This window comes from Sceloporus occidentalis, unplaced genomic scaffold (genome assembly GCF_023333645.1).
Source record: "Sceloporus occidentalis isolate IW3139 unplaced genomic scaffold, rSceOcc1.0.p SCAF_2, whole genome shotgun sequence".
Lineage (NCBI taxonomy): Eukaryota > Metazoa > Chordata > Lepidosauria > Squamata > Phrynosomatidae > Sceloporus > Sceloporus occidentalis.
This window is the reverse complement of record NW_028316982.1, coordinates 108,077,218-108,102,857: the sequence shown is the minus strand read 5'-3', so window position 1 is coordinate 108,102,857 and position 25,640 is coordinate 108,077,218. Positions and strand designations below refer to the sequence as shown.

The window sequence follows — 25,640 nt, the reverse complement described above, 5'->3', positions numbered from 1 at the left end:
TTATTTTAGTTGGAATTAGCAATTTCATTTAGACCAATATCTATCATCAAGGCACTGATCAGACCAAGAACTGCTTAGCTTTGAGCAGCATTGCTGTACCTTGTGCCTCCAGACCATGCTCTGGATTATGGGTTTGGTCACATTTGAGTGTGACAGCCTAACATTTTTACTTGAATGCATATAGATAATAAATTAATTCAAATGTTTACTTTCTTGTAGGGCAGATCTTTCACTTGGGCTATCTGGGTACAAATTTAGGAGTTTTTAGTGATTTAAAGGCACCGGAACCCATCTGTTCTTAGACGCTCAGCAGCCCTGGTTAGTACTTGGATGGGAGACCGTCAGCGAATATCAGTGCTGTAAGCTATATTTCAGGGAAAAGTATCGCCTAAGAAAATTCTATGAAATTCATGGGGTTGCTGTAAATCTACAGGTGACATGAAGGTGAAGGAAGTGTTTTTGTTTCTATCCGTAGCTCTGTCAGCTGAGCAACTAATACTTGTGGCCCATTCACACTATAGTGTCTAGAGTGCTTCAGCTCTAAATGTCCCTTCCTACACTGAAAATCCCAAGATTCCATGGGATGTTGCCATGACAGGTAAACTGGAATAATAGTGCTTTAACTGCATAGTTTGGATGGGTCAGGAACTTCTCAAAAGAACCCTAGTGTTACTGTATTTGTCCTTTTTCTCTGGAATGCTCAGTCCTTATGAATTGCAGAAGACTGCTTGAAATACTCATTACAGACTTGCTTAACATGGTACCATCCAGATGTGCTGGACTACATAACCATAAGAGGCAAGGAATGTTGGACACCACAGTTCTGTACACCGGAGGGGCATCAGGTTGAAGAGGTTTTGATACAACAGTTAACTGACTTTCATGGGTTTGATGGGTAATCTGAGGAACTGTTTGCTGAAGAAAGCTACATGTAATGAGTAACTTGAGATGTACCTATCTTTTCAAGGCATACTTACAGGTCTTCCATGAACACTTTCAAAATAGAGTAGGCTTTTCTGGAGACTGAGTTTTTCCAAAGCCATTTGCCTTTTTGTCATAGCCTAGTTAAAAAAAATTATTTATAAAAGTAATTAAGAATCAGGTTGTCATCTCATAGATGAAGATGTATGTACTATCTGAAAAAAATGCAATCAGTATTCTTCCCTGCCCCCAAATCAATTTCATAGAAATGGCTTTCCACAGGGTGCTTCATTCACTATAGTCAGAACAGGGAGCAAAGAACCCACTTAAAAACGCTTTTAAGGAAAGAGAATTCAATACATGTTTAATTGAGAAGTATTTTCTATTATACAATTATGTATGATCCTAACATGTTGGGGCATTTTCACAAGATCTTTTTGTCATTTAAATATTGAAAGGAAAGAATCCATGTGATGCCTCTTCGACTTCAAAAATAGATGTGTAAATTTCTTCTCAGATCAGGGATGATCTTTCAGAATTTGTAGTTTCCATACTCCGTCCTTACCAACTATATTGGCTAGAGTGGATGTAAGTCACAATCCAGCAACAACTTTGGAGGACCATCAATTTCCCACATCTGCTTTAAAGTGTGTGAGTATGTAAGTATAAGTAAAATTACTTTACTGTGGAACTATTGGTTTTGCCTCAAGAAATCTTTCGAACACAAGTTACTTATCATGTGCTTGGGATGAAACTCCTTTTTTAAAAAAAATCAGAAAGATAAAAATAAATTAGTATTTTCTCTGTTCAACATCAGCAGTGATTCGAAGCAGAACTGGAAACTGTGAGTTGGTATTACTATTGAACACACATTACCTGTGTACTTGCTTCTTTGTAAATACTTGTATAGGCATCTTCCACATTTTCAGATGCCACAAAGAAGGGACAATGGAACTGGTGATGATGGTGAAATGGCAACACATTTCTAATGTAGATGTGAAACAGGAATCTCCAGAAAACAAAACATTACTTAAAGAGCAGAGTTTGCTACAAATGGAAGGGTTTGTTCATGAGTTTTCTCAAACACCACTTGTTCTTACTGAATGTTTTTCTTGATCCTTCTAATCACTGAGCAATATTACTTTGCCTTGATATGATGATATGCCTTGACTAGAAGGCAGCTGGACTGCCAATTAATTTTATAATTAGCATTTGAATTACTGATTACTTATTATATAAATAGAGGTTGTTAAGGCATTAAAGGCCAGATGCCTGTCTCCCAGTTTGATCCCCTTGGGACTACTAATCTACATGCTTCATTATGGACATGGCAATCAAACCAGTTTAGCAGATGTCCTTCAGAGACTCTGGCTACTGCAGAAACTTAATCCAGATATGATGGCGGATTATCTTAACTTGAAGAGAAGGAAGTAGAGTTCTATCTGTCTGGATGGAACAAACTTCTATCTAACATGTAAATTCACAACCTGGAGATTCTTCTCAATTGGCCACTATTCCTTGATACCCAAGTGAGAGCATGGTCAGGAAAGCATCTTGACCATTTTTCAGCTGATTCTCCAAATGAGATAAGTCCTGAAAATAGCATTAATGAAAACCACACATTTCTGACATTCACATTCTGTACGTGGTTTGGAAATGCGAGTTGTATGGAATATGCCAAGATGATTATAAAAAGAGATTATCTGCAGCAACACAATAATCTCCTACAAAGATGTAAAGAAAACTCACAGAATTTCTCATTCTTTATGAGAAATGGTATCTCACTACATTGAAAATAGTCAATCACGGCAACATTTTTTGGCATTTGGGCCCGGGGGGGGGGGGGGGTTGAAAAAATGTTATTTGTAAAAGAAAAATTGCACCAAGAAGTTTTATTTTGCACAAGACATTGGCCATGATTCTACTACATAACCACCTTAGTTACACAGCTAAGTAGTGTCTCTCAGCTCGATCTCCCCACATCCCCATTTACTGGACAGGAGCCACTGTGAGTTTCAGGGGTCTGCTCCTTTGGCAATCAGGAAGCAACTGACTGACATTCTCGCCCCTTTCCATGAACAACCTCCAGTATAACAGTGAGGTGCAGGGTTCCCGTTGCAATTTCCTCTCTCTTAAAAAATCACTTGTGGAACTGTGGCAGGAACATTAGTCAGCTGCTTCCTGACCAACAGGGCAACAAACTAGCTGCTACCCATAGATCAGAATTAGAGGGCTTTCATGGTCTCTGTGCATTCCCTAAACCAGTGAATATGGAAGGATCGTGACTGTGAACCAGTCACAAATACATCTAGCCGCCCTGAGTCCCAGCCTGGGAGAAGGGTGGGATATAAATGAATATAATAAATAAATAAAATCTCTCTCCAGCCCGGGCAAAAATGTTACAAAGCAAATTTTCCCCAAAAGTTCTGAAGTTCAAAAAGTAATTGAAAGATAAGTTTAAAAACTCTCATAATCTCACACAAGGGGGAGAAAAGTGTGGAAAATATTTTATCTTCCATATGAGAATGAAATAAGAAAAAATAAGTATCACTTATTTCATTCTAGAAGGTCTTGGGTCCAAAACACACTGCAGAAATAATCCAGTTTGAAACTGATTTAACTGCCCTGGCTCATTGCTAAGGAATCCTGGGAATTGTAGTTTATTCTGACAAAGAAGGCTAAATGTCTCACAGAACTACAGATCCCAGAATTCCCTAGCATTGAGGCAGGGCAGTTAAAGTGGCCTCAAACTGGATTGTTTCTGCAGTGTATTTTGGACCCTGGTTACCCTCTGCTTTGAATCCTAATTCATGGATCTTGTTTGAAATTTGAAAGCCCTAAGAGATTTTGCTCCTTCTTAATTAAAGAGAATAATCCCCTTTGCACCATCAGGAAGGAAGGCTTTAGTGCATGTATCTCTTCACTCTGAGATCGACCCAGCAAGCCTGTGAGAAATAGGGCCTTATGGTGGTTTCACAGCAATAGTAAGAATTCAGTTCAGTTTGAAGACGTGTTCAGGGAGAAACCATGCCCTTTTTTAAAAAAAATACATTTAAAACTATTATGAGTTGTTGTTTTAATAGCACTTTTCATTTTATGCTGGGGTTGGTTACATTGGATTCTTGTTTTAAATTAGATATACCGTATGTTACTTGCATTGAGAAAGTGGGTAGATAAGGAAGGTAAGTAAACTAATAGGGAGGGATCCAGATTCAGGTGTATAACTGAGATGGCAAAAGGAGGCTATTAACAGTTTCATTATGAGCTTAGCCTGCCATAGCATACGTAGTGATTTCTCCAGTTAAAAGACCCACCAAGGAGTGCAGACCAAGGAAATTCCCCATCCCTTCCTATTAGTTATATCCAGCATTGTTTTCTGTACAGTGGACCCTTGTTATACGCTGGGGTTTGGTTCCAAGATCCCCCATGGATAACAAAATCCGTGGATGCTCAAGTCCCATTAAATATAATGACATAGCAAAATGGTGTCCCTTATAAAAAATGGAAAATCAAGGTTTGATATTTGAAATTTATACTTTCTTGGAACATTTTCAAACCGTGTATGCTTGAATCCATGTATAAAAATCCGTGTATAAGAAGGGCCGACTGTACCAGCAAAAAATGTAGTACTGAGAGAAAAATTCACCCAACATACAGTTACACTGTGGAATTCACCACCACAGTATTCTAATAATAGCCCCCAATATGGCCATTTTCAAAGAAAGATGGGACAAATTCACAGAGGATGGGGCTATCAGTGACTATTAGTCATGTGGCTATGAAAGTGGCTACTCCATCCATTAGTAGAGGCAGCATGCCTCTATGTATCAGTTGCAAGTGACAGGAACAGAAGGGTGCCATTCTGTTCATCTGCTTGTGGGGTTCTCATAGGCAACACCAGATATGCCAGATCTGACCCAGCAGGAGTCTTATATTCTGCAGAATACCATATCCCAAAAAGTCTTAGATTTCCTCCTCCTTTTTTAAATTGGTCATTTTATGAGACTGTACTTGTACTATATGTTTAACATGGTATAAGAAAAGCAAAAAAAAAATGTTATTCATTGGAAGATATTATCCTCCAGAAAGAGAAATTTGTTTTGTTGTTGTGTGCCTTCAGATAATTTCAGACCTACGGTGGCCTTAAGGTGAATTTATCATGGGGTTTGTCTTTGCCTTCTTCTGAGACTGAGAGAGTATGACTTGCCCAGTGTCATCCAATAGGTTTCCACGGCTGAGCAGGGATTTGAATCCTGGTTTCCCAGTGCCCAGTGCCAATATTCAAACCACTACATGATGCTGGCTATCAAACAAAGGGTACCATTTGAGATAATAATAATAATTATTATTATTATTATTATTATTATTATTATTATTATTTATATACCGCTTTTCCGCAGATCAAAGCGGTGTACAAACAATTTACACTTGCCCCTCCATATTTCCTAGGGTTAGGGGCACAAGACCACCGTCAATATGGAAAAACTGCAAATAACAAAAACACCAAGTTTTTACCTGAGAGGCCATCTCTCTAGGAATCTCTAGGTCCTCCAGTGCAACTCTGTGGTCAATGTCCGACATACACTGACCACAGAACAGCGCCGGATGCGCTACAAATGCCTAGTAGAGTATTCTCTCTAGGAATCTCTAGGTCTTCAGTGCAACTTTTAGTTAAAGTTAAAGTTGACCATAGAGTTGTACTGGAGGACCCAGATATTCCTAAAGAGAACATATTAATCAAATCTGTCAATAATCAAATCTGCAAATATCAAAGCCATAAATATGGAGGAATGAGTGTATTTTATATTGCAATACTATATGAGGAGACTGTGGTCTAAGCTTTTAATTCCTCATGGAAGGAAAGAAAGGCTTCAAAGCACTGAGTGAAATAGTCAAAGTTAGAGTGAATCATAGAGTAGGGTTTCCATTAATCGAGAGAGAGGGTTTCCATGGCCCATATACCTATTTCTTCAAATGACAATAGAATAAGTGGTTCAGTTTAAGCACACTGGTTGAATTACATAATTTGACAAGTCACAGAATGCAGTTTTTCCCTAAGAATTTTGTTTTATTTTGAAAAGCTGGATGTTTGGTCATTATAAGTAGTTATGATCAGTCAGTAAGTTTTCCCATACCTGCTAAAATGGTCCATAGAGTATGTGCATCACAGACTGCTCAGTTATGGATTTGAGCCCAATGCCTTCCCTCACACCAGTTCTGGAGACATGTGCCAACATCCTCCATGAAGCAGGCAGATCTTAATCTTATGCCTTTACAGTTCCACATCTTACTCTTGCTGTAGAAGGTGACATGCGCCAGAAGATACCAATGTTGCTACTGCTGCTTATCAGGAGGGGAGAAGCAATTCAGATGTTAAAAAAGCAACTGGCTTTAGCTCAGAGGGAAGGAGAAGTGGGGAGGCACTCACAGATGGAATTAACCTTCCTTTTCCTTCCTTTGGCAGCCCAGACCAGCCACAGTTTCATCATCTGAATCGACATACACATACACATGTGCTGTCAGCGCAACTGCTGGGGTCCAACAACCACTGTCAGCGACTCAAACGAGTCCTGGGGTTAAATTAGACCCTTGGAGCAGAGCTGGCAATTTTCCAGAAGCCAAAGCGTGGCTCCAAAGTCCAAGTTGGGATGACAGCAACTGGATGTCTTCCAGGAACTGCAGCAATGCAGGAACCTCCGGGAACACACAGCAAACCGATGCTATAGCTTCTTCTGATGAACCACCAGAGAAACTAAGTCTCCCAAAGTGCTCTTTATTCACAGTGCTATTATACAAAACTAGATCTCTAAAACTCCAAACCATACCAATCCAACTGCTTCTACAAACCCACAAACAATCCCTTGCAACCCCTGGGTTTATATAGTCTCCAGACCATGTGGTCTCCCAAACCCAGTGAGTTCAGGTGTGTAACCATGTCATGTGTCTCCTGTGCAATCCAGACACATGTTTCATCATCCATGGCTATGTGCACTTGGACACTGAAGAGTCCTTGACACAATGAGCTTCAGCTGTGCTGATCAGCCTTGCCACTCTGCTGAATGCTCATGGCCAAACACACACACATCAAGCATTTCCCTGTGTGCTGTGTTTTAACCCTTCAAATCCCTGACATGTGCAAGCCACACATGCATGCACATCATAACAGGATCCTGCCCGTGATGTTGCCTCTCTGCAGGTAATGGTTCACAGAACTCAAGAGCCAAGCCTTCCAGTAGGCAAAGTGAAGCACTCACCTTGGAGCTCCATGAGCAGTAAATCACACATGAGTGTCCCTGCTGCCACTTTTCTGGACAACATCCTGGAGCTAGGCATTTCAGCATGGATAACTCTATGGAAAGTGGCCCTTCTGTATTTGCCTGGCACTGTTCTACATGGAACCTGCTTACCTTCTGCCTCATTTTCAGAGCATGACAGATGGTGGGTGGCAGAGAGAGGGGTGTCAAGGCAGGTGTTGACAGCAGCAGACTAAACAGCCCTTGTGATCTCTTCCAACTCTATGATTCAGCCTACCTCAGGTGGCAGGACAGCTTGAGTGAAAAGTAAAAGCACCCACTTCCTAGCCACCTTCTTGATTCATGTATGCCACATGTCTAACCATTGTGACTGGCTGAAACATTGCAGTTTGTAATATATTCTAGGCATTAAGAAAGGATAAAACAGGTTCATGTAGATGCTTCTCATAGCACACATGAATCTTGATATAGCACTGAGTAAATGGAAAATTAAGTTGGCAAAAAAATAATAATTAACAGCCAGAGGAAGACGTGTTATGGGTTGATTGTGTATTTAAACATGACATTGTGTTAAAAAGTAATTCTGATCACCCTTGGTGCTCCAATGCTCTCCTCTCTTTCATATCACCTATCTTAGATTGCCCTCTAGACTGCAAGCCTCATAGCCCAAATCAGAGGTGGGAAAACATTTTGACCCTCCAAATGTGTTGGAATCAAGCATCATAATTGCTTGCCATGGGCCATTCTGAGTTGGGCAGATGAGAATTGTATGCCAAAGTATTTGGAGGGATGAAGGTTTCCCACCACTTCCCTAAACTGATTGCCATGCACCTTTTCCTCTTGATTCATAGATTTGGCATTGTACATAAAGCAGGAAACAAAATGTCTGTCTGAATATGATTTTAAGATGCCAACAATGATGAGAAGACTGCTGAAAGACACATTCCTGCATAGGTGTTCACACAGCTTGCATTATGTGGTTCTTCATTCTTGTGCCAGATGCTATGCTTGTTCCAAATGATCTAGATTCTACTTTTGGTTGATTGTCTAAACAGGAAAGTTTTATGGGAATCGTCTTATGGCTACTGTCTCTTTTAGATAAGACCTCAATTGAAGGCACTGAGGACAATTCAGCAAAAATAGAAGTATTCTTTCCCTGTTAATTTCAATAGCACTTAAACATATCAAACTGTCTCTGCACTGAAGACCTGTTTTTGTATGTATGCATGTGTGTTTTTATGCCCCCCTCCCAAGATGCATATTACTTAACACTAGACCAGTTTGGCTGCTTTGTAATGAAGCTTTTGATATACAAATAAGATCAGCTCCATCGCACTCCTTCTTCCCTTAATTATGACAGCAGCTATTCCGTAAACACAGGCCACATTCCCTAGAGGGGCTAAACTGTCACATCATTCTAGTCTACTCTGAAATACTGCATTTGCAGAGGAAGTGTAATGCAAATAGTAACAGGCCCTGTGTTTCTCTGAGTATCTTAGAACCTTTGGTTTTAAGTAGGAGGTAAAGGGGGAAATCTCCATCTCGTAATGTCAATGACAACACTCCCTCCCCGCCCCCCAAAATGAGTTAAGTAAAAACTAAAGCTGTTATCTGTTATACCACCATCTGTAATTACTGTAATAAAGTAACTTTATTTCTTAAGAAAAGGAACACCATGAACTTTCTTACCATCTTACCAAACTTGTTCCATTCCATTTCCATATCAGATTTCTATCTTTAATTCAATCTGCACAAGACTAGTGTATATTTTGCATACATTTGTCCAAATTTTCAAAATTGCATTATTGTGCACTTTTTCAAATACATATTTGAACATTTTGCACCTGAATGAAATCTCACTTGATGAGATCTTGGAAGTAGCATAACGCATTGACCTTTCTGTTCTGAAGTAACTTAATGACCACCGAAGCCATCACATGTTCTGTTGTAAGCTGAAATAGTTTTACTTAGGTGGGTGCTGCTTTTACCTTTTAAATGCTATATGCAGGGAGGGGAATCCTTTGCTTTTACTTTACCTACAGAACTCAGTACACAAGCCTATCTGATGCTGTCTACACTGCACTACTTATTGGTCAGTATAACAGAACCCCCAGCATAAGGGCAATTGAGCATATGCTCAAATCTGATTAAGGACAATGGGGTGCGCTCACACAGTGTACTGTAGTGCGCATGCCATGGGTGCCTGCCCCATTGTTTCTATTGGGGCTTGCCTTCCATGTGAGCTCAAGTCTGTGGAAGGCGAGCAGGCAGAAGGGGCGAGCCAATTGTAAGTTCTTGATTCTGTACGAATGGTTTAAAAAACCCACCAACAATTACAAATCTTTTAGAAAACAGATATCCCTTCCTTGCCTATGCAAGCTTTACTTAAAAAAAAATCTTTTCTTTTCAGGAGCTCCTTCCTGCTGCAACATGGAAACAGAGTGTATAACGCACTGATGAGACATGGTAGCAAAACATGGAAGTAGACACTAATTTTGATGATTCCCCATATGACAAACAGACTCGGCAGTTTAAGATCTGATCTTGGCTGGCTGAGGAAACACAAATACTATAGGAGAAACATGTACCTTAATGTTCTCAGGGATACTGAGCTGCTGTCGTGTCTCTGTCAGTCGTTTCATCACAGCATCCCTGGTTTCTTCTACTGATGGACTCGGGGGAGCTCCTGCTGAGTCCTGCTTCACAGTCTCTTTGGAAGTCTCCTGAGGAAGACTTCTGTGAGGTGGTTTGAGGGAGCAGCTTTGTTCTTCTGACATCTTGAGCTTCAGCTCTGTAAAGAAAATGCACAGGATATAAATGAGAAGCCACTAAGAAAAAATTCCCTCTTTCACACGTATACAAAACAACAACAATACCTATAGTTGGGAAATCTGTAGAGTTTTGTTTCACACATTACACAAAGGCTAGAGTCCTACTGAAGAGCTACAAATGGGTAGCTGTTTGGCTTTCACGATCCCTACATATTCCCTAGTTTAGGGGACATTTATGAAATATGAAAGTCCCCCAATCCCAATTACTGGGCAGGAACCACTGCAACCAAGAAGAGTCCATTCCTCTATTGCTCAGGAAACAGCTGACTGATGCTCCCACCCCATCTTGCACAAGCAATCTGGTGTGAGGGGGAATTGTGATGGGCCCTGCTTCTGCCTGTTGCAATGGAAATCACTCTTAGAAGTGTCTGGGCGCATCAGTCAACAGCTTCCTAAGCAATAGCAGTGGACTGCCAGCAATCACAGTGGGAGCTGCCAAGTAAGTGGGGATTGAGATGGTTGGGCCAGGAGTTACTGCATAGACATATATCTGTAGTAACACATTCCTAACACTCCAACAGAATTTTAGCCATTTCTTTTTAAATCCGAATGGCCTTTTCATTGCAAACATGAAGAACTGTGCAAATTTGGGTAAAATCTTAAAAAAACAAACTGAAACAAAATTGTCCCCATCTGCATCAGCCAAACTCGGTACAAGAACAGGATCATGATATAAATGCCCCATATATGTGAAAGCTGAGAATCCTCTCAGAATACAAGAGATGGCAATACTAGTTCAGCAACCCTAGTGGCTGAAACAGCTATTCAAAGCCAGACTTCCAAGGGACTTACAAGCATAAGAAGTGCCAAGCCTGAACAAATGAAATCTGGCAGTTTCATTACCTTTCATAGTCATTCTCTCTCTCACACACACACACACACACACACAGTCATTCCTCCATATTTGCGGATTTGATTATTCACGGATTTCATTAATTTGTTCTCTCTAGGGCTGTCTAGGTCCTCCAGTGCAACTCTGCGGTCAACTTTAACTAAAAGTTGCACTGAAAGACCATTTGTAGCTACTCCAGTGCCATTCTATGGTCAGTGTATGTTGGACATTGGCCACAGAGTTGCACTGGAGGACCTAGAGATTCCTAGAGAGGTGTCCTCTCAGATAAAAACAGTGTTTTTGTTATTTGCGGTTTTTCCATATTCACAGGGGTCTTGTTTCCCTAACCCTAGCGAATATGGAGGGACAACTGTATATATATATATATTCCATCCCATTCCAAGGATGAAGGAATTCTCAAAGTTTTCAAAATACCTACCAAATATGAATTGAATTGAAACAAAATGCTCACCCACCATTCCCATTACCGATGTATTGAGCTGGACTGCCCATAAACACAATTTCTGACCCACAATGTCAAATGCAATCTTCCAGCTATATATGGCAAGCCTACCAAATGCTCCACAAATCTTTGCTGCTTTCATGGAAGGAAGATGGGGGTGTAGGGGATGGCATCTAGGGTTCAGCTACTTGACAGGCCAAAATACGTAGCTAGTATATACAGCTTGGTCAGCTACAAGTTGTGCAGATCTGCACACGTAAAATGCTGACCTAAATAAAAGTAGGCATTAACATTGTCCCTCTGCATTTACCCAAACAGTAATTTGGAAAAGACAGTAGCAGGGAGCTGTCACTAAGAATATAATTGACAGACAAGTCTGGTGCAGGCATGCATGAATATTGCTCAGCCTTCTCAACTCTTGATAACTGACAGTTGAAAATCTAAATTGAATTCATGGCAAGGTAAGACATTTTAAGGAGATGCGAGGAAATATGGCACTTCTATCTAAATTAGTGCATTCACATGAACACATCATCACCTGACACTGTACTCATCAAGGAATAGATAGACATATGTGAAGTCAGCCCTCAGATTAACTTCTTTGAGCCAATTTCCATAAAAAAGCAGGACCAATGTGGAAAAGAAAACCAGAAGCTTTGCTAAGGAACTTATTTTCTCATGTTTTTGAAATTGCTCAGACCTTATCTGTTCAGAAGTAACTCAGAGTAGGGCTGAAGCATTACCTCCACCCTTGTGTCAAACTTCTGTTGTTGCTTAAAAGAAAGAAAGAAAAAAGTAAAATGCCCCATACTACTCACTGATAATATATCAAACTGATCTCTCTCCACTTCCCAATAAAAGACCCAGGAAAATACCCACCCAACTATAAGGGGGGAAAATTAAACAGTGAATGCATAGTGTATGTAGGTGTGCATGTTTTCAGTTTAATGTTAGACATAATCTTAATATTTATAAGACTGCATGCCTTTGGCAGTAGTGTTGGGTTTTGTCGTACTATTTTTGTACAGCACCATACACGATGCTGGTGTTAAATAAAGGCCCATATTCTACATCATCTACTTAGTTATGCATGTATCAGCAAATAAACTCTAATGGATCAATCCACCCCCAAACTTGCTTTACCAGGCAGCATCGAATGATGATCAGGCACATGGAGGATTATGCTCCACACACCCCACCAGTCAGTAATCTGCAACAAAGAGATGTGACAGAGGTCCTAACTGTCACAGCCTTGTTCAGTGGTGGGAGTGGGGAACATTCCCTTCCTCCTTTGTGCCTGATTGCCATACAATAGACCTCCTTCGCCCAATCTGGTGGCTGGCTCTCAAAGTGGCCTGGGGGCTGCTGGCTGTTAAGGGAGGCTGTGACTATGTAGGATTTGTCAATAGGGAGTAGTTATGGATCTGGAACTCTGTGTTAGGAATCTGTGACTACAATACAGAATGCCGGCCAACAAAAACAAGAGCAAGCTTATTCTGCTACTGTATCATATACAGCAGATGTGGACAACATGCAGCCCCTGGGTTCAGACCAAATCAGATCTGATCCAGCTGTCCGTATGCTAAAAGAACCCAAGGCCACTCTGGGGTTTCTGGGAGACACACACATTTTCCCAACCTTGCTTAGTTCAGAGCAAAGTTGGGTTAAGGGCCAAAACCCATAGTATTTCCCTGGAATCAGCCAGGGAATCATGAGGATTGCCAGCACTGGTTTTGGGGTGAGTTTGGCATTTTCTCCCAGTGTAGACAAGCCCCTAGATATAGTCAAATATCTTTGTTAGAATGTTATAGTGTTAGAATTTCTCCAATTGGATCTTCTGTCCCCACCCTTTCCAAATGTAAAAAAGCTACAAGGGGAAACATACTGCTTGTTTTCCTCCAATAACTAAATAGCAGCTCTGGACATGAAATTCAGATCAGAAAAACTGCACAGAGAGAAGGAGCAAGTCTATTCTCTCCAGTTCTGATCATACTAGTATCTCTCCCCCTACCTCACATATATTCCCAATAACAGTGCTAGGAAAAATGACTTTTTTGAACTACAACACCCAGAATTCCTCATCCAGTATGGCACCAGTCAGTGGTCCTGCTGGCTGTGGGATTGTTGGACTTATACAGAAAAGTAAGCTGTCGAAGCTCTACACCCATTGGGTCTTTGGTCCCAATCCCTTTCCAAACATAAAAATCTTCTAGAGGCAGCATATCAAGCATATTTTCTTCCAAGAACACATCAGTATAAATAGTCTAAAACTGATTTAAAACACTCTGACTTCATGCATGACGTTGCACAGCATTTTACTTTCTCCACTATTTAATGCTATCACTCTTACAAATATCTTTGTTGAAAAGTGCGAGTAGTAATGACATTATTGCCCATTTTTTATTTCCTTGAAGGTTTTGTAAACCCTCGCCCATCTTGATCTTCTGACACAGCCTGCATTGTTCCTTCAAGAAAAAGAGATAAAATATATCCTTTTGGGTGTGGTGCAGATTATAACTGAAACCTATGAAACGCACACTCAGGTGAAAATTTGATACCCGTAATATATAGAATGGGAAAATAATAAGCCTTTAACATCAGCTTGGTGACATGGGATCAAACATATCATTTTACTCTTAGCCTCTGAAAGGTACCGGTGTAATGATGCTATTAACTCTACATTAACTCCTTTCATTGAACACTGTACTGTACGGAAGATGATTGCTGATGCTGCTGTTAAAAATTATAGGGGAAAGGGGCAGAACCCAGCAAGATCCTTTCCCATGCAGGCCTCATTCATTTCAGTAAGGCTTGCACACAATATTCACTTTCTCGGGAACAGTTCTTGATAGCTTGCATTCTTAAATTGCTCCTCTCTCTGGAGTACCTGTGTGGTGCTCTAAATGACATCAGAAGACAGAGGTTTGCCTTTCCATACCCCATCTTCCTCCTCTTACACCACCCATCTCTTCTCCAAAAGCCACTTCCAGTTTCTCCAGGCAGAAAAAGGAATGTAGTTCTGGGCCACTCTTTGCATAGAAAAGGTTTAAAACAACAATGACAACAAAAGTTTTATTTTTTGGATCTCTTCCGGCAGGCCTTCCCGAAATAAAATACTCATCCACACAAGACTCCCCCACACTTGTGATGACTCGGCCCATGGTTATCAGTTATTGGTATTGGTTATAGTGTTGGTTTTTAATTGTTGAATTTTATTCTTATACTGTTTAATCCTTTTAAGGGGGGATTATGGATATATTGAGGTATTTTAATATTTGTATGCTGCTTTGATTGTCTCGACAAAAAGCAGGATAGAAATAAAAGTTTTATTTTATTTATTATTATTTAAAAAACTATTTCCTCCCCACCTCATTTGTCCTCAGCATTCAGAAAGAAAGTGAGGCAGGATGTAATTGATCATGTATTTCTGACTGGTCAGCAAAAATCATACACTGTCAAAAGGCCAAAGTTTCTGCCTCCCTGCTTAAGGGCACATGTGTATTAAAGGCTTAACCTGCTTTTGCAAGATTTCCTGATAGGTTGGAACTTGGCTTAACTTTCCATGTTAGTGGGGAGTGCCACCCTATAGTGCCGCAAGCAACATTCCTTTCTCCTTAAATCTAGTGCCACACATTCATGAAAAAGAAAAATCCTATGGTTTTTTATTATTTGTTCTGTTCTATTTTGTTTAAAGGTTGCATTTGATGGCTGAGTGTACCTTTAAGTTGTTTACGACTTTTGGCCAAGTCATTCATCCATTTCATTACTTCTGGATTTGCTATTTTGTCAGCATGGGAAGGCTGGAGTGGAAAGAATAGGAAAAAATAAAGATGGTTAGACTGTGGCTTTAATTGTTGCCCATAAAGCTCTGCAAAAGGTGGGTTTTAACTCAGAATATTTTGATGAATTTGCCAGGTGACCTCTCAGTTTTGATCTAAAGATTATGGCTCAGAAGTTGAATTGTTTGCTAGAACTGCTTGCACCCTAACAAAATCATTGACACCATCCCTGGGTCTAGGACAGGAATGGATACCCCTGGTCCTCCAGATGCTGTTGAACTGCAATGCCAATCACCATAGTCAATAGCAAGAGATTGTAGGAGCTGCAGTCTGACATCCTCTGCAGGGGCAAAATTCTCTTTCTCTGGCCTATTATTTAAAGTACTGTCTTCATGTATCACCTCCCAGTTCACCTGGGCCCCTGGAGCTATATACAACAGATGAAAGCATTTAAAACCACACAGAGACGAAACTTTTAAAAACAAATTGAAATACTCTTTGAGGACTTTTTAAAACAATCTAAAAATAGTTTTTAAAAATAAATGTAAAACAAACAAAAAATCTAAAATCCAAAGGCCATATGGAACATCACAATTTTAGCTGTTTAGCTGCCCTCCAGAAGCTCAGCATAGATGGAGCCAGCCTAACCTTCCCTTGGCAGGGAGTTCCACAACCAAGGTTGTGCTACAGATAAAGTTGTCACATGTGGCTGCTGAGTGAAACCCTTGAGGTGTTGAGCCATGCAACAGGGCCTCTACTGAAGGTCTCATATTTCAGGCAGGGTCATATGAGAGGAAGCGGTTTTCAGATATCCTGACCCCAAGTCACCCAAGTCATTTAAATCTTTATAGGTCAAAACTATAATTGAACTCAGAAGCAAACTGGAACTCACACTAGTTCTTGTAGGACCAATGTTATGTGATATCTGAAAGGCACACTCGACTCCAGTCTGGCTATGCATTTTGCACTAGCTGCAGCTTTCAAACACTTTTCAAGGGCAGCCCCAAATAGAGTGCATTACAGTAGTATAATCAGGAGGTAACTATGAACCACTGTGGCTAGATCTGCACTACCCAGGAAAGGGCACGCAGGCAGACCAAGTGAAGGAGGGCGAAAACCCTCCTATACATTGTAGTAACTTATCCTTCCAAAGGAAGCCCTGGGTCCAAGAGCACCACCCAAGCTATGAACCTGATCTTTTGGAGAGAAAACAACTCTGACCAGAACAAGCTTTTATCCTAACCCCAGATAAGCTTTCCTGCTGCGCAACAGCACTTCTATCTTCAGTTTATTTATCTGCATCTAGACCTTCACTGCATCCAGGCAGCAATTCAAGATTTCGACAACTTCCTTGGTATCAGTTGCAAAAGAGAGGGAGAGCTGAGTATCATCAGCATACTGATGATACCCAACCCAAATACTCCAAATACTTTCCCCCAACCTTTTCATGTAGATTTTAAAAAGCATAAGGGACAGTATTGAGCCTTGTGAAACCCCACAGGTTAATGGTCTAGAGAAAGCTGTGGGGAACCTTTTCTTTTGCTGTTGTATAACACATTCTCTCAGAGATAATCTGGCAGAGGTGGATGTGGTAGTGAGATCCAAAAGTACACAACAATGTTTTTCTCTTTCTCTTTCTGCCACCAAAATCTCTCCCTCCTCCCTCTGTCCACCTTGCCATGTAACAGGCTGCTGTAAAACAAACAGATCACACTTGGCAGAACCCTGAACTGATCATTTGCAGAAGGAAATTATCTTCCAGTGTCAAATAAAATCTGCAGTTCAAACTCATACACAAGCAACTGAACATTCGCAGCAGCTCAACTATTTTGTTTTCCCACTGCATATCTCACCCACTCTCAGTAAGGAAGAAAGTGTGTGTGTGTGTGTGTGTGTGTGTGCGCGTGCGGATTGGGGTGTGGGTATGTGAAAAAGAAAGATGGGGCAGGAGAGAGAAGAAAAAAACAGAGATGAGGGATCCAACCCTTTTGACTGAAACTATGGCCCCATACAGACAGGCCAAAATAAAGCTGCTTCGGGTCACTTTGGAGGTATGCTGTTTAAATGATGCATGTGTCCTAAGAGGTCGGAAGCCACGCCAAAGCCACACTCCAGTCATAAGGACTGGAGCACAGCTTTTGCGCAGCTTCCAGACTCTTAGGATGCATACATCATTTAAACAGCATACCTCCAAAGTGACCCGAAGCAGCTTTATTTTGGCCTGTCTGTATGGGGCCAATGGCATTTAAAAAAAAAAAAAAAAGTCAAATGTAGAAAGGATGGGCTCCAGAGCTTTAAGATATTATCTATAGGGGAGCTGTGAGCACACAAGATTAGGCAAAATCAACCAGGGCCGATATTCATAACATTGCACCTCTTTATAAGAGCCAAAGACAGAATGTTATTTCTTGCATATAAATTTTATCCAACGGTGACTGTCAATGAAAGAAAATAAATACTATATACATGATCCTGTTCACAAGAATGAATGAGGTTATGCATATAATGTATTGAAAGAAATAAGAGCTAAGAACACTCTACCCACCATGCTTTTTTGAAGTTCCCACTTTTTCACTTGTTCTCAAGCAGCAGTGGAAACTTTCCATTTCATCTGCCGTTGATGTCAATATAACACACAGTCGCCCCTCCTGATTCGCAGACTTGGAGTCTGCGGTCGCACCCATTTGTGGACAACAAGTGGGGAAGGACAAAATGGTGCATGTGCCCAAGGTACATGCACAACAGCACACACAGGAGCACGCCATTGAAATCAATGGCGACTTGAATATCACCTTTTTTCCTGATGGGGGGATCTGTAATGCATACCTCATGAATTAGGAAGGTCAACTGTAATCTCTTTTTCTTTCCCTCTCCCTCTATAAAGGCTGAAAACTAATCACCTCACTTTTCACCAGTCTTCATAATAAGATGGCATATTGCTGCTTCCTAACCTTGTGCCTACTCACTGCATTTCTTAGTGTGACAAGTGGAGCTGACAACCAAGATTTGGGGATCTGTGACATCATTGCTTAGCTAGTCTAGGGCTCTATGAGTTCACATATAATATGAGGTCACTAGTGAGGTTTTTGTTTTGTTTTGCCCAACAGCAGTACTGAGTATTTCTTGCCCAAAATATATTCCAGGAATGCAGATTTTCACCTGCTTTGGTCCTTGAAAACATCAAGAAAGATCCTTTAAGACAGGCCTACGCAACCTGGGATCCACTCAACATAGCCTCTCGCAGCCTTCATCTCCTCTCCTCACATATGGTAGAAACACGTGGCATTTTCTTTCAGTACATTTTCCTTTGCACTTTGGTTCCTTACCCGATAATTCTTTTCTTGCTCAAACTTTTCTTCATATTTCCTGATCTTCCTCTTAAGACTTTGAAGGTGCTTTGTGAGTTGTGCTACTGTCTGCGGCTCTTTGCAGTCATCACAGCTACCTCTAGAAGAACTTCTTGGCCTGCAAAGTTAGAAGCCATGAAAAAGCAGAAAGGAGAGGAATGAAAAATTAAAAAGAGTGACAAGGGGGGAAAAAGAGGCAACAGGACAGCAAAAAGGTAACAACCTGTTCTGATCTTGTTCCTATGAAAGCAATGCAAGAGAGCAGCAAATGAAACTTTTTACAGCATGGATTAGGGGCTAAGTGACTCTGGCTATGGCCAAGGGATTCCACCCACTCCAAACATACAGCTCTCCCAAACTCTAGCATGGGTTTATAAATATTATTATATAGCTACACATCAAGCAGCTGGTTATAAGATACAGCTACAGTAGCCAGTGGAGATGATGGCAGCCACAGGTACAACTTGGAGAGTTCTGCATTATCTTCTGGACGTTCTGCCAAATAACCCCCATCTCATTAACATGCTATTCAAGAATGTGATTATTAGCAGAACTAATAATCTGCCTGCTTTTGCTGAAAGACAAATGGGATCCATGGGATATAGCCTCAAAATCAACTTCTAGCACTGGCGTTTCATGGGGTTATAGTAATAGGTCTGCCCCAAGTGGGTGAAAGTTTTGTTTGTAAAACAATGGTAGCATAGTTTAAGAACATGACTCACCCAACTTTAATCTTTCTTATGGCAAGGATAGGGTCCTAAAACTGTGACACTCTTGTTTGGATTACAATTTACAACATCCCTCACCTATGGTTATTCTGGCTTGATGAGAGTTGTAGCCCAAGAACTTCTGGACAGCCCACCCCTACTTTAGCATCCTAGGATTTCCAAAAAGCTTATTAATTAATTTATTTTTTAACTAAATTTGGTATATAATTCATTGCAGCATCCCCAAACATAATTAACAAGGATGTTGCAAGAATCCCTTGATAATTTATTATCTTGTTTTCTTTATTTGGGAAGAAAAATCTGAAAAGGTAAGCAAATGGCCTATTTTTAAGTGTGCCCCCCCCCCCAAAAAAAAAAAAAGTACTTAGGCCCTGTCTGCAAGGGCCAGGATACTCTGGGGCAGACCTGTATTATCCTGGCCCCAGAGCTGTCCCAGCCTCCCCTGTTACCTGGTCCTCCATTCCTGTGCTGTTGCAGCTAAATACTCTTGGCTGGTGCCCGATTTTGACCCCTGGCTGAGTGACCCACAGTGCTGGTAGAAGCACTGGGTGACCCAGTGGAACGCCCATGAAAACAGTTGCAATAGTGCAAGAACAAAGAAGATCTCTAGATCTTCTCAAAAGATCCAGAGTAACAGGTAAGTTTTTAGAAACCATTTTATGGGTGTTATACCCAGATTCTGGTATGGAACATGCTGGACATCATCCAAACTGCTCACACCAGAACCAATGTTTGGGGTGTATGTTCTCTAAACAGGATGATGCCAGAACAAGAACAGGATTTTTGGCCCATGCAGACAAGTAAAAAACAGGTATATGTTACATGTTGCACAGGAAGGCACAATAATGTTAGCAATCATGATCTCATTTGGAAAAACGGCTTTTCTTATGCCCTTATTGCATTAGAAGGTAATATGTTACAGGTAGACTCACTACATGTAATGCAGTACTTCCCAGATTCATATTTCTATGAAAACATTTTAAATGAAATATTTGGGTATACTGCAATGCTATTCTTAGATTAGCTCAGAGAAAGTGTGTGTGTGTGGTGTCACTGGTATTATTGTTGTTGTTGTTGTTGTTGTTGTTTCTTTAAAGAAGAATTAAGTGCTATTCGGGCACAACCACCACTATGATAGCCATCCCATGGCAATATATAGGATTTTATAGGATACTTACTATATAGAAAGAAGTAGGAGAGTAGTATAAATTATATGAAGGAACCATTAATAATTACAGAGGTTGTGAAAAATACAACATGAGTAATCTTACATCATGAACAGTTGAGCACTTGGTGGGGAAGGAGCTGATTCAGGGTCCAAATTAAATCTCTGACTCTGGCTAAAGATAGAGCAGCGAGGAGACAGCAGCGGATTATCTCCATCAGTAATGTGATATAGCAGTCTGCTAGTCCCTAAGGACTGATGATCTTCATGTCCATTGTCTGCAGCTGCCTGGCCCTCTCTGTTGACCTGTCCAGGCTCTGCAATGACAAGATGAATTCAACAAGCATTTAGTTGGGCAATCTCATTAAGCAGCACATATTATAAAAGAGACTTTGGTCAGCAAAAGAAAGTAGGTGGATTAGGAGTTGCTTAAGAAACAGTTTTATTAAGGTTGCCACATTAAGCATCCTAACATGGAACAAAGACATACATTGGAATACCTATGCTAAAATCAAGCTGTCTGATACATACACTAGACAACTATTTTGCCAGTTGATTAAAGTCTCTTTCACACTGCAATGATTCCACTTTAACTGCCACAAATGCATCATACAGAATCCTGAGATTTGTAGTTTGATGAGGTGCTAGAGGAGGTCTCTGGCTGAGCCTTCTAAAATCCTCTCCCTAAAATGCAAAACCCAGGATTCCATAGGATGTTATGAGCAGTTATAGTAGAAACACAGTGCTATAACTTTGTAGTGTCAAAGGGCTGCCAGACCATATTGTGCATACTGGATCACATGCAAAGTTCTGGGGCTGAGACAAAGTAGATAGTCACAAATTTTGCAGAATTAACTCAGAAATGAATTAATCTTTTTTAAGAGTGAGTATTTTGGTGGATTTTTAAAAAACAAATCTATATATTATGTAAGCCAACCTCCTCTCACACAATAGGAATTTCTTTTGCTCTCCTTGTCACTGCATCTTCCAACATGTCCCACAAATCTTCTCGAGAAAATCCATCAGCCTTCTGGAGCAGGACTTCTACTCAAATAGGAGTATACTTTGGGATGTTATTTGAGATTTTATATTGTATTAACTGTTTTTAGATAATGCATGGCTTTTACATCGTGATTTTAATACTGTTATTAGAATTATTGTTGTCAAACTGTATAATCTGACTGTAATCCCGCTTTGATCCATTGGGAGAGGCGGGAAAACAAATAAAACTTATTATTATTATTATATTAAGCTAAATAAGTAGTACGTTCAATAAACATTATTTAAGAAAAAGGACTACTAATAAATCTCTCTGAAGGGAAAACAAAACTGATCATGCTACATTCTGGCAGTCAACGTGACAAGCTTCTGACCTAATATTCCTCTGCTGGTTTTTAAATGGTACTGATTGACTGCTTCTATCATTTATGATCCTGAATCAATAATCCCTGACACAATTAATTCCTGATCAGTTATTTCAGATTAAGTGGAGGATCAAATAGCTCTATTTCAAATAATCATTTTCAATTATTATTCCAGCATTCCAGCTGGTCTTTAAATGCCAAGAGAAAAACATCCCATTTTGGATGTATAAGCATTTTCTTGGGAAGCCACAACTGTATACATCAGTTAACTATTACAAGAGCACACCGTGCCCTGTAAAAACATAAACAGGGCAATTATTCTGCTGTTATAGATGATAGCAAATATACATTTAAAAAAGACCAAATAATCAAGAGATTATTTGTACATGAGAGCCTGTCTTCCCCCAACAGATGTTATACACTGTCAGCTTTAATCTTTCTTTATGGCTGGGATAGGGTCCTAAAACTGTGACATTCTTGTTTGGATTACAACTCACAACATCCCTCACCAATGGTTATGCTGGCTTGAAGCCCAAGAATATCTGGATAGCCCACCCCTACTTTAAAGAAAAGAGGATATTGAGGATCAGCTTCTATTACCAAAACCACCTCTGCATTCCACTGGCTGCTGGTCCAATTTTGGGCACGATTCAAAGTGCAGGTTTTGACCTAAAAACCTTAAACACCTGGGATCCAGTTTATTTGAAGGACTATCTCCCTTTGGCACCATTGTGGTGTAGTGGTTTGAATGCTGAACTAGGACACTAGAGACCAGGGTTCGAATCCCAGCTTGGCCATGTAAACCCACCAGGTGACCTTGAGCAAGTCACACTCTCTCATCCTCAGAGAATGGCAATGGCAAACCCCCTCTGAAGAAACTTGCCAAGAAAACCACATGATAGTGTTGCCTTAGGGTCGCCATAAGTCAGAAACAACTTCAAGGCACACAACAGCAGCAACATATTCCTTTATGAGCCCAGTAGAGCTCTAAGATAATCTGGAAAGGCCCTTCTCTCTGTCCCATCATCCTCTCAGGCTCCTTTGGTGGGGACAAAGGGAGAGTCCCTTCTCGGAGCTGCTCCTGGAATTTAGAACTCCCCTTTAGAGAGGCCAGGATGGTCCCATCTTTGCTCTCTTTCTGATGCCAGGAAAAAATGTTCCTGTGCCGTCAGGCTTTTATAAATTAGGGTAGGATTTTTAATGCTGTGCAGTTCTGTTTTAAAGTTGTTATACAGTCTTTGAATGCATTTTAAATGTTTTTAATGTTTTATGTTTTTAATTTTGCATATGGTTTAACTGTTTTTTTAATCTTATATTTTTACTTGTATTAATACTTTTGTACAGTTTTAATTTATACTGTTTAAATATGTTGTCAGCTGCCTTGAACCCCGATATTGGGAGAAAGGTGGGATAAAAATGAAAATTAATAACGATGATGATGATGTTCCTTGTCTAGGAAAAGCCAATGAAATTAATGGGGTCACCATACATCAAAAGGAGACACTCTGCCCTGACATTGCTGTGCCAGACTTTTACAATGTTAGTGTTAATGCTAATACGTTATCATTAAATCATAAATGAAAGTTAATTCATTAGTGTTATAACATTTAAAAATATTTGTAAGTTTTTAAAGACAAGAAGCCAAGATCCTGCACGGGCTGATGTAGCTATGACATCGGAGCTCCCATCACTGTAGCTACTTCTTACAATGCTACTCCCCCAAAACCTACCTCTTATGCAGTGCCTCAACCAAAAAATTTCCAAGGTGCTTCAGATTGGGGTGCTGGGAAATGATGACTGCAACACTCTCCTGGTTGTGGGGCATATTGATGCAGGTAGTTGGAAAGAATCGCCCTCCTCCCCAGGACCTGCTGCAACTTCTCATCTCAACAAGCCATATAACCAGGACAGTGCTGCAGTCATCATTTCCTAGCACCCAGAGCTGTAGTGCCTTTGAAACCTTTCAGTGGGAGGACTGTCTGGCTTAAGAGGTAGATTTGGGGGTTCACGATGACTAAAAAAAGGAGCTTGCAGCTTCACAAAGGACTGAGGCAACTTGGATCACAAGAGAAGCATCTCTTCTTTTCCTGCTAATGGAATTTAAAAAATCTTCCTGGAGTACCTATATGGCCAGAAGGAGATGAGCTCCTTCTGCCTCCAACAGCATGAATGTGCCTCCAACAGCACCTGAACTGAGAACAGCAACACCTTGACATAATGCAGGCTTGGGACTAACATCATCATTTTTACCCCCTCCTGTATGATCTTTAATATCTTTACTTGATAAAGAAGCCAGTGGAGCTTTGAAAGCTTCCAACATATATTTTGTGCATTTTGGTTGGCCAATAAAGGTCTCACAGTTTTGTGGATTTTGGATGAATCCCCAAAGTTATGAAACCTTAAGTCTGTCACATTAAAATAATGAGAAATTGTTCCTGCAAAATAAGCAATTGCAAAATTGTTATTGAAACTGTTAATGAATTAGGTGTAACAAATTAATTTTTAACTAATTATTACCAACTTGTTCTATTGACCATCATTTCAGAGTGTGGTTATGTAGACCAAGTTCAGCAAGGAGCCAGACTGACTGCTCTGAGCGCAAGTGGGTGCATAATTTTTTTTCCTAGCATAACCTTGTCATTATGCAAATCTCTATCCAAAACAGGGGTTTGCATACGGAAGTATGTTTCTTGTCCTTGCTGGACTATATTGTGGATTTTATGGTCAAGCTCTACTTACATGTTTTTTACGTCCTGATGAGAGTGTGATTTGCACCTAGTCACAAGCCATGTCAATTATCCAAATTAGGCAGTTAAAACTTTAGAGTTTGGGAAGTTACTCTTTTGGATTACAATTGTAAGAATTCCTAGAGATCTCAAGATAGCATTGAGGAGAGTGTTATGAAAGCTTTCAATTGACTGTCATAAGTGGATTAGTAGACTGTGTTTCATTAAGTGGACTAGAAGGTATTGGAAACAATCCTGCTTAAACCAAGATTCCCAAATGAGGCCCACAATGTATATTTTAGGGCTCTAATCAAATGGCCCCTGGAATATTTCTGATATTTGGGCACACATACTTGTCCCTTACTTTTAATGCTTGTAGGGGCATGAAGCAATTCCCCACAGCATAAGAAAATGGGAAGATGTAAGCATAATAGTTACAGTCTGACCTCAGCATCCATGGAAGATCTATTCCCATGGTCCCCACAGATAAGCAGAAACTGCAGTTAACAGCAAATGTTATTTTCCAGCAGAAGATGAACACAGAGTCACACTGGAAGACCTCCAAATGTCTAGAGAGATCTTTTCCCCTCAGATGCAAGTGAAATCAAACCAATCCCGCAGATATGGAGAGGGGGGGGGGTGTCAGACTACAATGTAAAAACTAACCATAGCCATCCTTTATAATGTTGCTTTAACAAAGAGCTATGCAGCTTTTAATTCTTCCTGTTCATTCAGCTACCAACCATGTATGGTGGTTCACCAGAGGCTAAGTGAGTCTCGTGGTTATTCTACCTGCCTGGACCTGCAAAAAGGGGGAAAGATGGGAAGCCCCTGCACCTGGCTGGTAGGCTGAATTAAACTGTGTGGGGAATTTGTTAATCCAATGACAGGCCAAGATGAGGAGGCAATTCCATGACTAGTTCAAATGATATCCCCACCACAGCAGTATAGCTATGCAGATTTTCCTTCACAGTCTCCAAAGTTCTAGCAATGCAGAGAGTGAGACACTGAAAATTATTAACACCTAGAACTCTAATCTTTAGTGTCTTTTCATTTCCTTGGTAAATTGTTTGCTTTTTTTCTTTGGATGCCTAAACTAGATTTCTAACAGCTTAGTTTGATGTTTTAAGTACTGCAACAGTAGAAATTCAAAGATTGAAGGAAAATTTAATAGGGGGCAGAATACTTATAGGGCAGGCAATGTCCCTTGTAACAGTTATACCTCTGTAC

At 40.4% G+C, this 25,640-nt stretch overlaps 1 protein-coding gene across 6 annotated transcripts in view; it reads right to left on the bottom strand.

Moving 5' to 3' along the window:
- Nucleotides 1–25,640, bottom strand: part of FAM13C (family with sequence similarity 13 member C) — an 87,910-nt gene that overhangs the window by 11,129 nt on the left and 51,141 nt on the right. For 4 of the 6 annotated variants that reach the window (XM_089510555.1, XM_089510557.1, XM_089510556.1 and 1 more), the window contains exons 7-10: nucleotides 20,427–20,637; nucleotides 18,407–18,545; nucleotides 15,020–15,101; nucleotides 9,764–9,966 (exon numbers count right to left, since the gene is read on the bottom strand). In XM_089510555.1, the coding sequence (XP_089366681.1) occupies nucleotides 9,764–9,966; nucleotides 15,020–15,101; nucleotides 18,407–18,545; nucleotides 20,427–20,637 (635 nt within the window). Of the gene's footprint in view, nucleotides 1–977; nucleotides 1,062–9,763; nucleotides 9,967–15,019; nucleotides 15,102–18,406; nucleotides 18,546–20,426; nucleotides 20,638–25,640 lie in introns of all 6 variants that reach the window. The other 2 variants (XM_089510553.1, XM_089510554.1) reach the window with 1 other exon arrangement.